This window comes from Oncorhynchus tshawytscha, linkage group LG03 (assembly GCF_018296145.1).
Source record: "Oncorhynchus tshawytscha isolate Ot180627B linkage group LG03, Otsh_v2.0, whole genome shotgun sequence".
In the NCBI taxonomy this organism is placed as follows: Eukaryota; Metazoa; Chordata; class Actinopteri; order Salmoniformes; family Salmonidae; genus Oncorhynchus; species Oncorhynchus tshawytscha.
The window spans coordinates 18,866,856-18,878,860 of NC_056431.1; the positions used below are offsets into that span (position 1 = coordinate 18,866,856).

The 12,005-nt window shown below is 43.2% G+C and overlaps 1 protein-coding gene across 1 annotated transcript; it reads left to right on the top strand.

Moving 5' to 3' along the window:
- The first annotated feature begins 617 nt into the window (after positions 1 to 617).
- Positions 618 to 8,825, top strand: LOC112244982 (hepatocyte nuclear factor 6-like). Its single transcript, XM_024412906.2, has 3 exons — positions 618 to 916; positions 1,343 to 2,726; positions 8,131 to 8,825. The coding sequence occupies exons 2-3, from the start codon at positions 1,691 to 1,693 to the stop codon at positions 8,439 to 8,441; spliced, it is 1,347 nt and encodes a 448-aa protein (XP_024268674.1). The 5' UTR covers positions 618 to 916; positions 1,343 to 1,690; the 3' UTR covers positions 8,442 to 8,825.
- Positions 8,826 to 12,005: the final 3,180 nt, after the last annotated feature.

The following is a 12,005-nucleotide window of genomic DNA, read 5'->3' on the forward strand; positions in this document are numbered from 1 at the left end:
ACTAATAACATTTGTTATTATTAATAGACCACTGTGACTAATAATAATAGTAACAGGGTAATATTATAATAATCACACAATAATAAGAATACAACCACCACTACTACTACTACTGCTACTACTATTAGTAATAATAATAATAAAAATAAAGGAAAATATGGACAAAAACAATTGTTTACAGTTAAATCTGCAGTCCAGGATAAGGTTAAAGATAATAATATGGTTGTGTAGCATGGATGGACACAAAAGCACAACACAGTAGGTTATCTCAGTGAGCTACAGTAGACAAACCGTTGCAGTCCAGGATCAGGTGAATTAAATAGCTGAACCATGGTCAGGATGTTCGCATAACTCATAAACTCTGCATGCTATTAGATAAAAAGGCTTAACTTTGGGGTTGTGAGAAAGGGTTCGTCTTCACCTAGTTGGTAAAACCCTGTCCCCTCCCTGGAGACGTTGGCCGAAGCGAAAGGGTTAATTGGAGTTGGAATTTCATTGCACATCTGTCAGATTTTTAAGACTGTGACGTAGCCTACTGAAAGGAGCGAGTGTGAGCGGGGGAGGAAGAGAAGCGAAAGAGTTGGTGGGGCTGAAATCGATGAAGTAGCAGGCTGAGGGAAGAGGAGGAGGAAAATCTCACGAGATAATGAAAGAAAAAGAGGAGAGCTGCTAGGTAGAGAAGAGCAAGGCTACATATGGACGTTTGACTTTAAAAAAGACCAAAAGGACAGGGAAAGGACGTATACCTAACCGCCAATTGTTTGGCCTCTGTTTTATTGTATGTAGCATCCCTCGGTGCATCTGACCAATTGTGTGAATCTGCGCGGACAGGCTGGAAGACAAGAGACAAGCGACACAATCGGAGAGATGCAGAGGACCGACAACAGACGCGGATGCGCTCATATAACAGAATAAGGTAGGAATAATACAATTGAGGTCACATATCTGTTAATTTTGGGTGTCGTTATATCTCAAAACAACTTAAATGCTCAGACATTTCCTAAACAGAACATATGACCACCATTCGTTGTCCGAATTGTGTTGAGACATATGCAAGAATGACGCACGTTAATGTCCAAAGAATCGTGTGCGCGCTCATCGAGTATTTAGAACTTTGCTTGAGAGGCAATAATGTAAGAGTGGATTTGCCTGTGAAGACATCGCGATGTCATTTATTTGTGTTACACATGCATTGATCGGCTCTCGTAGGAATGAAAAAATTACACTTAATATGTTTGAAATGCTTGTGACTGTGGTTATAGTCTACAATAGCCTAGACGTCACTATTGCATGAGCAGGCTATAACTAAAATACAGACAAGTAAACATTTGATCTCCCGCAGGCAAAAGAGCGACGATTCTGCGGTGGAACACAGTTGAAGCCCAAAGAAAGGATAAGAAGAGTGTTGTAGCACAAATCCAAATAATGTGATAGTTAATCTTACTGAAGCTGCTTCACACTTGATTTCCTGGAGTTTGAAGGAGTTTAAAGAGATTACTTAAGTTGTTATCAGATAATTAATTGGACAGTATAGAAGCACATAAATCAATCCATTCAGAAATCAATAAATCCATAGTATTGTGCAACAGGAGAAGGGCCATCCAGACTGTTAGTCTACTGTTAAACAACAACTAGGCTACTGAAACAACACCATAAAGATAGAAAAAAAGGGAAATTCACTAAATTCAAAATGGATGGAAGTCTAGGGGAGATGTCTGTCCAAATCCACTCTGAGCTCCATAGTCAGGATGGCAGAGCGATGCTGCATTCACGGGACCTTTCAGCTGCTTTCCCCAGGCCCTCCCTTGGGGGGCACTCCATGTCCCTGGAGCCTGAGCACCGACCTCCAGGTTTCGACCACTCCATGTCAGCACTGGGCTATGGAGGAGATGCTCCATCTAGCTGTGGCAGCACGTACACCACACTAACCCCCCTGCAGCCTTTCGATGACAAATTTCACCACCACCATCACCACCACCATCCCTGCCTGCCGGTCAGCAATGTCATCGGGAGCTTTACTCTCATGCGCGAGGACAGAGGCCTGGGTGGCAACTTCTACAACCCTTACGGCAAAGATCTGGGGATGACACAGAGCCTTTCACCACCTTCTACAGGCTCTGGCTTGGGGACACCCATGCATGGTTACGGGACACTGGGAAACAGCCCCAACGGCAATGGTGGCCAGATGCTTCCAAGTGGTTACGAGGTCCACGGGGGCAACATCTTCTGCAGGACGGCAGACTTCGGCAGGGAGATGTCCCCTCCAGGGCTGGGCGGCGACTCGTCGGTCAGCCATCAGCTGAACAAGATGGAGGCTCACCAACACGCGCCCAGCCACCATCCTCACATCTACAGTCAGCACTACCAACACCACCACCCCAGCCAACAGTCCTCAAAGGCCGGGGAGCTCCCCCACTCCTCGTCCTCTTTGCCCAGCAGTGAGGGCATGCTGCCCAGCTCCCAGGGTGGTGGAGGTGGAGGGGCTGGAGAGGAGATCGACACCAGGGACGTGGCCCAGAGGATCATCACTGAGCTGAAGAGGTACAGCATTCCCCAGGCCATCTTTGCAGAGAGGGTGCTGTGTAGGTCACAGGGCACTCTGTCTGACCTCCTGAGAAACCCCAAGCCCTGGGGCAAGCTCAAGTCTGGCCGCGAGACCTTCAAGAGGATGTCCCGCTGGCTGCAGGAGCCCGAGTTTCAAAGGATGGCCTCACTGCGGCTGGAGGGTAAGATTTCTTTCCATTTCTCTCCACATCTGTCTTTCTCTCCATGTTTTTCTCAAAAAATCCAACAAGATCTGTATGCTGATCAGAGGAATGAAAAACGAGTTGTGCCTTTCCTATGTTCCTAAAGGATATATTTGAATGATAGGACCATAGTTTGTACGGTTACAGAGTATTCAAGGAGCAGGGTACACAATGTATTGTGATCTAGTTAAACCATTAGAGTGGACATTTTTCCTTCATAAATGAACCATGGAGATCATAATTACAAGGACTATTGTTGGTGAAACCACCATAAAATATGATTTGTTTGTGCATGCCTGACATTAAGAGTTGGGGAGATAGTTAGGAAATGTTGTTTCTTTTGTGGAAAGATACACTTGTTTTTTTCACCCACACTTCATATGCAATCCCCATATCTAATAAATAATATCGGTGAAATGGGAGTACAAGATAAAACAACATTATGAAAGAAAATAGATTTTTAAAAGGCAGTACATGATTTGTTGGTTGACATCGGATATTCTTTAGGGATATGCACTGAAGAAGATAGCACACTATACAGTGCAGTGTTACTGCGTTGTCACTCCATAGGGACTGAGAACCCATCTGAAACACGAAGCACAGAAAGAGATCCAAGTGAACACAGTAATATGATATGGGCTGAGAGGAGTGTGCATATGTCGGCAGGGGTCTGTGAGCTGTGCAAGCAAGCACAGTTGATCACAGCTTTTCGCTATCTGTCAGCAGCACAACTGATTAAGCCCAAAAGCACAATAGGGCTCATAAGTAATGATTGTGCACTCTTGCAATCCTCTCACAACTATTGATCTTTGATTGTGTGGCTCTCTGAACACATGTGTACATCCTCAGTTCGACAAAATGTTACAATTATCATACTCAACACAGTTACAGGGGATTCTCTTTTAGATTTCCAGAGTTTCTGTTATGTTACAGCTTTGTTGTCTACAGTATATATTCAATGCATCCAATCTTGACTTGAAGCAGTGGTATTGTGCAAGGAAGGAAACGTTTTCCCCCCTGCCGCTGAGGTGTTGTGCCATCTGTAAACTTTAGCATTTTTTGCATTTTGAGAAAACACCACCTTTTTATCATAGATGACACAACCATTTGGATTGTCTTGCAGTATTCTTGTCATTTTACCTCAATGCTCATAGATTTTTTTTCCTCACAACTCACTGCTCAAAATTCAAGGAGCAGATCAATCCTAGTCATAAAAAATGAAGGAGCTTACATGGGGGATGTATTGCAAGCGTGCTAACATTTGACAATGCTTCTCCCCCACACAATCTAAACTTGCATATTTAGTTATTGGCAAAGGCACAATTTAGACAGCTTTGCACTTTTCTACATAACCTACTTTCTGAGGGGGTTGTTTTTCCCTTCCCAGCCAACCCCCTTTTGTTTAATTACAAGCCTCTATTGATTTCCATGGGAAAGAGCAGCACGCCATGCCCACACATACCTCGACCGCATCAGCAGATCGAGACAGGAATTAGAATGCACAGTGCCCTGTGCTCCCTAGTCTGAAGATAGCTCAAGTGTTCTTTGCTTCACGCCTCAAGTTTTAAGATGATCCACCTTAATGCAGCACTCCCTTTAAATACCCACCAGCTCCTTCAGCATCTCAGTGTCTCAGCCAGCTCTCCATGTTTATTGTTATCATGCCAGTTATCTTCCCTCGACATCATGTTTTATTATGCAAAGCTTTAGGATAAATGGTGGACCTGATTATGTAATGTCATCGTCTTTTAATATTCCTCTTTATGTGGAGACATTCTGAAGCGCTTCCATGGAGAAGGTTATTTTACTTTCTCCTGTTTAGTGGTTATATGCTCTCTGGATTACTGCACTGCATATTAGATGCATCTTCAGGCCAACCTCAGGCTGTGGAGGAGGCAATCAGGCTTTAGTCAGAGAAGAAGGCAGGGTGTAGCTAAAGACCACGCAGTGGTGCTTGAACACTTTAAGTCGCGAGGGATCAGGGAACCTAACTTTAAAGATGATGGCTGAAGCCCTTGACTGAAGGTCTAAATGAATAAGAAAGGTCAATGCGGTTTATGTCTCAGGTCCAGTGGCTGCGCCATCCCCCAGTAATGAAAGCCATGAAGCCAATCCACTGTATGTACGCTACTATATTCAGTGCAGTTATCCTAGCTCAAAGGTCACAAGGGAAACATTTGCATATCAAAAATGAGTAACATTCCAGTACGGTTTTAACAGCCCAGTCTCCCAAACAAACAATGTTGTTTTTATTGGGTTGTTGCAGCTCCCCATTCTGGCGCTGAAGGGGTTAACTAGCCTCTATGGGTCGAGGAGTCTGAGCTGCACAGATTTAATCAATAATTTCTATCAGCCCCTGGCCCAAGAAATCAGCAGGGGGTGGGCTGGGGCTGGAGGGGGACAGGGAGGGGGTCGGCTAGGGAGGGGTGGAGGTTCAGACGCCGGGGGGTAGGGAAAGGGCTTTCGATCACGTTTCAGCAACACGAGACAAGGGCATACATCATGATCAGGGGCTGTTCCCACGATCATAAGAAGCCTATAGGGGAATATTTATGTCTCCAGGAGTAGCCCCAGTGCCAGGGATTTATAACATGGTAATTGCAAGCCTTTTACACATGATTACAGCATAAGGAAGCATTTACTTAATGGTCGGCGTTATGATCGCCAGCCAGGGAGGGAGAAAAGGATAGGATGGAGGGGCAGAGGAAAAAAGGAGGTGTAGGACACCCTGACTCCTCCAACAACCCATAATTCCACAGTACAAGCAAGCTAACCACTACTTTCATGTCATTGCTTTCATTACCATGCGTTTCTGAACACAGGACAGTATGGGTTCTATAGCTGCAGTCTTCGTATTAACACGGTAGGAATATATAATGCCAGTAAAACATGTAGCTGTTGGGAAAACCTATTTCTTTTAGTTGTGGTTATATTGACATGCTTCAGGAATTTCAGGCCGTTCAGATTTTAATGAGAGATGGTTCGATAACTCTCAGAAATGTAAATGAGCTGTAGATGCCTAAAAGGTAACAGGCCCTGTAATCTCAAGTTGACAAGAGGTTAGACATCCCAGAGTCTAACATTTCCTTCGGATAATGATTCAGAGTAAATATACAGTGGGAATTACAGCACAATGTATGAAGGCACAACATTCACATTTGCTAAACTAGACCTCAGCTATAGGCTAGTGAATTTGAAATGTTGTCGTTATGATGGCACAGCTAATAAATGTCCTCATGATAAAATATTTTTCAGTTGTCTTTGAGTTGCCATTTATCATTTGCACTACCGTGGGTTTACAGCAAATATCAGGCCCATCAACCCTCAGTGTGTGAGATGATTTTCAATGGGGAGATATACAGTAAGCCAATCTATCTATTGAACATCTCAGCGCCTTTCTTGGAGACTGGGGGCACAGCCTTCGCTGTGTGTGTATGTGGTGTGTCACTGCTTACGCTTTAAAAAGACCTTCACCATCAGCAAAAAAGAAATACAACCACACGCTGCTGATTGAGGTCTTAAAAGTGTGCATTTAGGTAATTACAAGAGTCACCCAAATATGTTTTAGTCTACATAGGGCTTCTGAACACTCGGAGCAGTGCAGACTCTGCTTGTTTCAATCCTCTCTGACGTAACCTATTTAATAGAAAATAAATTAGTTCTCCCTAAAGTGATTATCACTCACTCTCTCCGCCTCATGTAAATGACTTTTATGAGAAACGAATGATGTTGGAGTGTCCACTAAGACAAGTCAGCGGGGAAGAGGAGGGAAAAGGAAGAAGAAGGAAGGGGGGGGCTGTCTTAATTTATGAAGACAACAGTGGTTGTAGTGTTTCCAGTACATACCGTATCTATTGTAGGCCTACTTGTATATGTGGTCAAATGTTTAGTTGTGGGCAGAGTAGCCCATACACCTTGTATTGTCTAATCCTCATATGGATGCACTGCAGACACAGCCCATAGCCTCTACCGTTTTCTCTCAACACTCTAATTAGGCTACATGTAAACATTGAACAATATACCATTTTAAGTGGGTCATTTCAAATGACTGAATTTTCTCTCAGAGACATGATGTTCTTTTACCTTACGAGGACTGCACTGGCTGCTCTATACTATGATCCTGGACTGCAATTGTGTGTGAATAGCCTACGGAGCATAAACACTTTTCACCCTCCTGTGAATGATGCACAGACTTGCACATAAGTCATTTACCATCCTAATGCAAAAAGCCTTTAGGGACCTTACTGCAAAAATTCCTTGCAGGCTACTTATAGTCTACATTTGGATGCTATTTGGTTGGCACGGCAAATTTGACCAACCTCAAGTTGGCTTCTCTTTTTTACCTTGGAAAACGTCTGTTATTCCTCTAGAATGGTAGCCTCTGCCCCCATTGCTACATCTCCGTCCTCTGTCCTGGATAACTGTAAACAGAAAACAACCACTTGGAATTTAGTCGAACTGAAATTCCAAATGAAAGCGAGGTTAAATTGTAGCCGAGTCTTACCAGTAAATGTGTAAAAATGTTTAGGTAAAACTGTAACACTAATTATTAAACAAAACTTTGATAGTCAATAATAACAACAACATAAGCCAGAACTGCAGGTAGGCCGATTGAAGTAGCCAATGTTGTTGTGCAGGATGTAACATTTACATTTTATTTCATGCTCTAGTCTAGCGTAGGCTAATTCTGAAAACTCCCCACTTGCTCATGTACATGCTCTGTGTTAGTCTCATTTTCCCACCACACACAGGTCAGGTGTCACACAGGCGCACTGACTTGTCACAGGTCTGCACATGCCAACAGAAAACAGGGCAGACTAGCCCAGTGACGTGTACACTGCATTTGCCTTTCATTAACTAACACTCACACTTTACTTCCCCCCCGCTACTAGCACTGACTTTGCTGATAGCTACTTCATTGAGGAAAAATACACTTACTATGAGTGAGATATGTCCTTGTCCCACCTAGCTATCTGAAGATGAATGCACTAACTAATCTGGATAAGAGTGTCTGCTAAATGACTAAAATGTCATTAAAAAACTAAATGCATGCCAAAAGGAACTTGTTAATTTGTTATTTATCTGTAGCCTACTTTATGTTTTCTTTGCTGGTCTAGTTGTCTAGTCAGCATTTATCCAAGTTGAGTGACCTACTTGCATGTAATAGTGTGACAGCCTAATGTCTTGATTTCTGGTGGATTAGGTTTATTTTACCAACTGTGCAGTGAAACAAGTTGCTGATTCATGTCTTTTAGCGAATCAAACTTGCTTAGCTAATCTGTTTTCCTTCAACAAATCCACTTTCTCTCAGCTAATCCATTTGTCCTAGTTAGCTAGCCCGTCTATATTAGCTAACCCATTTTTCTACTTCTTCTGCCTACAGCTTGCAAGCGGAAGGAGGAGGAGCAGAGTAAACTGGAGCGCAACCAGGGTCCCAAGCGCACCAGACTGGTGTTCACGGACCTCCAGAGGCGTACCCTATTGGCCATCTTCCGGGAGAACCACCGGCCAGCCAAGGACCTCCAGGTCACCATCTCCCAGCAGCTGGGCCTGGAGCTCTCCACTGTCAGCAACTTCTTCATGAACGCCAGGCGCCGCAATGTCAACAAGTGGGCGGAAGAGGGCCGCCCCTCCTCCACAGGCTCCTCGGGCTCCAGCGTGTCCTCCTCCGCCGTGTCCTGCAGCACGGCCTGATGGGATAGAGGTGGGCTGGGTGGGCGTCGTGGCAGCAGAGGGCACATAGGCTGGTCTAGGTAGAGATCAGGCGTAATAATGTACTCCTCATTATCAGAGGGAGTGATGGAGTTGGCGTAGTTTAGTTTTTTATGAAGAATTATCACAGAGCATTTCAGACCAAAGTTGATCTCTCCTTGATATTGAAGTGGTGATACCCAGAATAATATGAGCACTTGTATGAGACAAGTTCCTATAATTTGAATGGTCGTGGGTGAATAGTTTATTTGAATTTTAAGAGGGTAACAGTGAGCATCCTTGATTTCTATAATTTTATCACATTCAATTTGAATATGGTAGGTTGTGAAATCAAATCCAATTTCATTTGCCACATGCTTTGTTAACAACAGGTGTAGACTAACAGTGAAATGCTTACTTACGGGTCCTTTTCCAACAATCCAGAGTTAAAGATTAAAAGTTGTTGTTTTTTTATTTAAAAAATGGCACAAGGAATAGTGTGGTTATGAGGTTATTAATAATCAGGAGGAGCCATACTTTTGTTTGCCCTTAGGGCTAATTTCATCTCCCTTACTAGAAACAGAAATCAAGAGGCATCGCTGCATTGCATAACACCCCTAATTCAAATTTTCACCACCCGTTACATCGACAGATCTCCATCTTATGTCCTTTGTTTCTCTGAGGAGTCAAGATGAAGGTCACAGAGAATAACATGGGGATTGTGACAAAATCATAGCTCCATCACGTTTTCTAAAGAATGCGGCATGTGTTCCCATATAACATGGTTCGCAGGACTGCAGAACTCTCTGGATGATCAGGAGGTTATTTCTCTCTCCACGATTCTCCGTTTTCGATCATTACCTGTCACGAGAACCTTGACTTGTCTTTTACACTTCTTGACAACGGTTCCAGCTTGAATGAATCACACTTTTCAAGGAGCAACCTTGGTGTGTCTCATTTTAAATCGGGACAGAATCTGTAAACAAGGGCAGAATTTCAAGGGATGCCAAGTCAGAGACTTTTTGATGCAACCCTCCAGCTTTAAGACATTGACTGACCTACTAAACAAACGCTCTGTAGCCATTTTGACTCAACCAAAACACTTTGAACTCGACGGACGCAAAAGAAGAAGTACTTGTAACACAATGTATAGTAGTAAGGTAGTATTTTTTCCACTCATGTTTCAAAACACTTAACTGAACAAACCTCGGCTCCATTGCAAATCTTCTTTTTTTTTTACAGACGCCTAGAAAATGGAGGAATGTGATTCTTTTAGCCCTTTTGTACAGATTTCAAGCACATTGCTCTATTTATAGAAATCCAATGGAAGTATGAGTTGTTGTTGTTCCAGTCCTGCTACGTACACCAAGGTCATTTTAGTTCCTCGAGGAACGGTTTTAACATGCCTCTTTATAACCAGTTTCATTGGAGCAAGAATTTAAAATGCCATTGCTGAACTGATCAATGTATTTATTACTGCATTTGTGTATTTATTGTTTTTCTTTTGTTTTCTCTCTATTTATTTGGTTATTTATTTATGCTATCTATATACTGTAAGTATTTATTTAATAATGCTTTGTATGTCCGTGTGAAACTGACTTTTTTTTCCTGATGGGCACTTTTAGTTGTAGAATCCCATCGTAATACCAAAGATTAAGATTGTCCTCCCTGAATGTATGGCCTAAACCCCTTTCCTCTCCCCCGACTCCCAGTGATGTTACGTATCTCTCTCTTTAAGGCCTTTTTTTTATAGAATAATGGGGATTTCTTTACTATTGGCAAATGTCTCTGTGGTCAGGTCTTATGCCGAGGCTAAGCTTGTTTGAATGTTGTGGTAATGTGACATCTCATAGGCTCACAGGTTGCTTGTAAAATTGTGTTCAAACATCATTCAGCAGAGTGTCTGGAGAGTCCAGGGTTGCACTTACAGAGCATTTCAGGCTCTTAAGTGTGAATCCTTTGAGACCCCATGGAAACATGCATGCTGTGCATCTTCCTGGGGTTTGCATAGCAGTGACTCCCCTTGCTGCAGTGTACACACTCCTGTCTATGTCCTGCTCAATGTGATTTCACCATCCTCCAGACTCATCCCTTCTGCCAGTCTTCTCAGTTCCACAGGCTCCTCTAGCATTTTCTCATTTTTGCTTTGGCGGGTAGTGGGGAGGGATAGCTTGTCCACCAGCTAACGTGCGCTTCTCCTGTCTTTAACCTTGGGAGGGGCGTGTTGTCGGGGCCCCTTCACAGCGTGCACTTGAAAGACGGGCGGTCATGAAAGAGGCCATCGACTTTTGCAGACTTCAAAGGGAGCCTTTTTATCCGTCTCCTCTCTGCGTATCTGGTTTAAGGGTCCGCTCCTGGCCAGACCCGTGGGCTTAGGGGCATTCAAAGGGGGCGGGGAGATCAGAAGGGTGGCTGAATCACCCTTGAACAGGGTGCAATGTTTTGGGAGAGGGGGTGGAAGGGCACAATAGAGTAGAATTAAAGTTTAATGAGCAACAATTGTAAGCATGCTGGGACCAAGGGAGGGGGCCAGTCTGGTGCAGGGAACATGAAAACCCCTACCAGTTTTGATGTTCCTTTTTTTCAAGCTTGTCATATGGTGTTCTATCAAAGACAATAGGTCCCCATGACACCTTTATTTTTTTTTACACGGCCCATATTTTAGAATAGAGTCCGCCTTCAAATGGGGAGAGACTTTTCAGTCATTGTCTGCTCTGTCTTAACTGAGGAGAGAACTCCCCTTTGTACGGAGAGTTGATAGAGTATTGCAGGTGGTCTGTCATCAGTTTACGCCTATTGCACCCCCTAGTGGAGTGTAAAGAAATGTCTCTCTAGATTAAAGGACACCTTAGGCGAGGATGTTTTCAAGCTCTTCTGGGGCTTAAAAACACAGGTACATTATATACTAAAGTATAGCTGAATATGCATGGATACCCTCTGATATTGTTTTTTGTACTATAAGTGGGGTTATCATTCCATCTTAATTAATACACCAGAAATCCAAAGATAGTGAAGTCCAGTGTGATGTGTTAAGTAACACAGTATTTTTAGGTTCAGCATTTGAAGTTGGAACTGAGAGATTGACATGAAGTTGTGACTGTAGAGGAAGTATTTTGACTCCGTAACCCCAGTGTTCCCTTTGTCCCCCTGTGTACATGAATACTTACCCATCTACCTCAACTGTGTGAGATGTTGTGTGGCAAAGAAGTTTCTTAACCAAAGATTCCATCCTTTCAGGGTGTCTGTCTATCTGTCTGTCCATCTGTCTCTCATGCTTTTTCAAAACCAAATGTGCTGGAATCAATCTGTTACAGGAGCAACCAAGCCCCATCCAGCCACAGCGTTCCAGTGTACTACAGAAGTCATATTTACCAATAATCTGTATATAATCATTTTCAAGACCAAAAAAGTAGGTGACAATCCAAGCAAGGAGGATCTTGCTGTAATCAACGTTGCCTATTCCTTGTACCAAACTAGAATCATGTGACTTACTGTAACAGTTATGAAAGCCCAAGAATCAAGAGTTCAACCAAAAACAAAAGGTCAAGAGGAGACTAAAGCTATTTT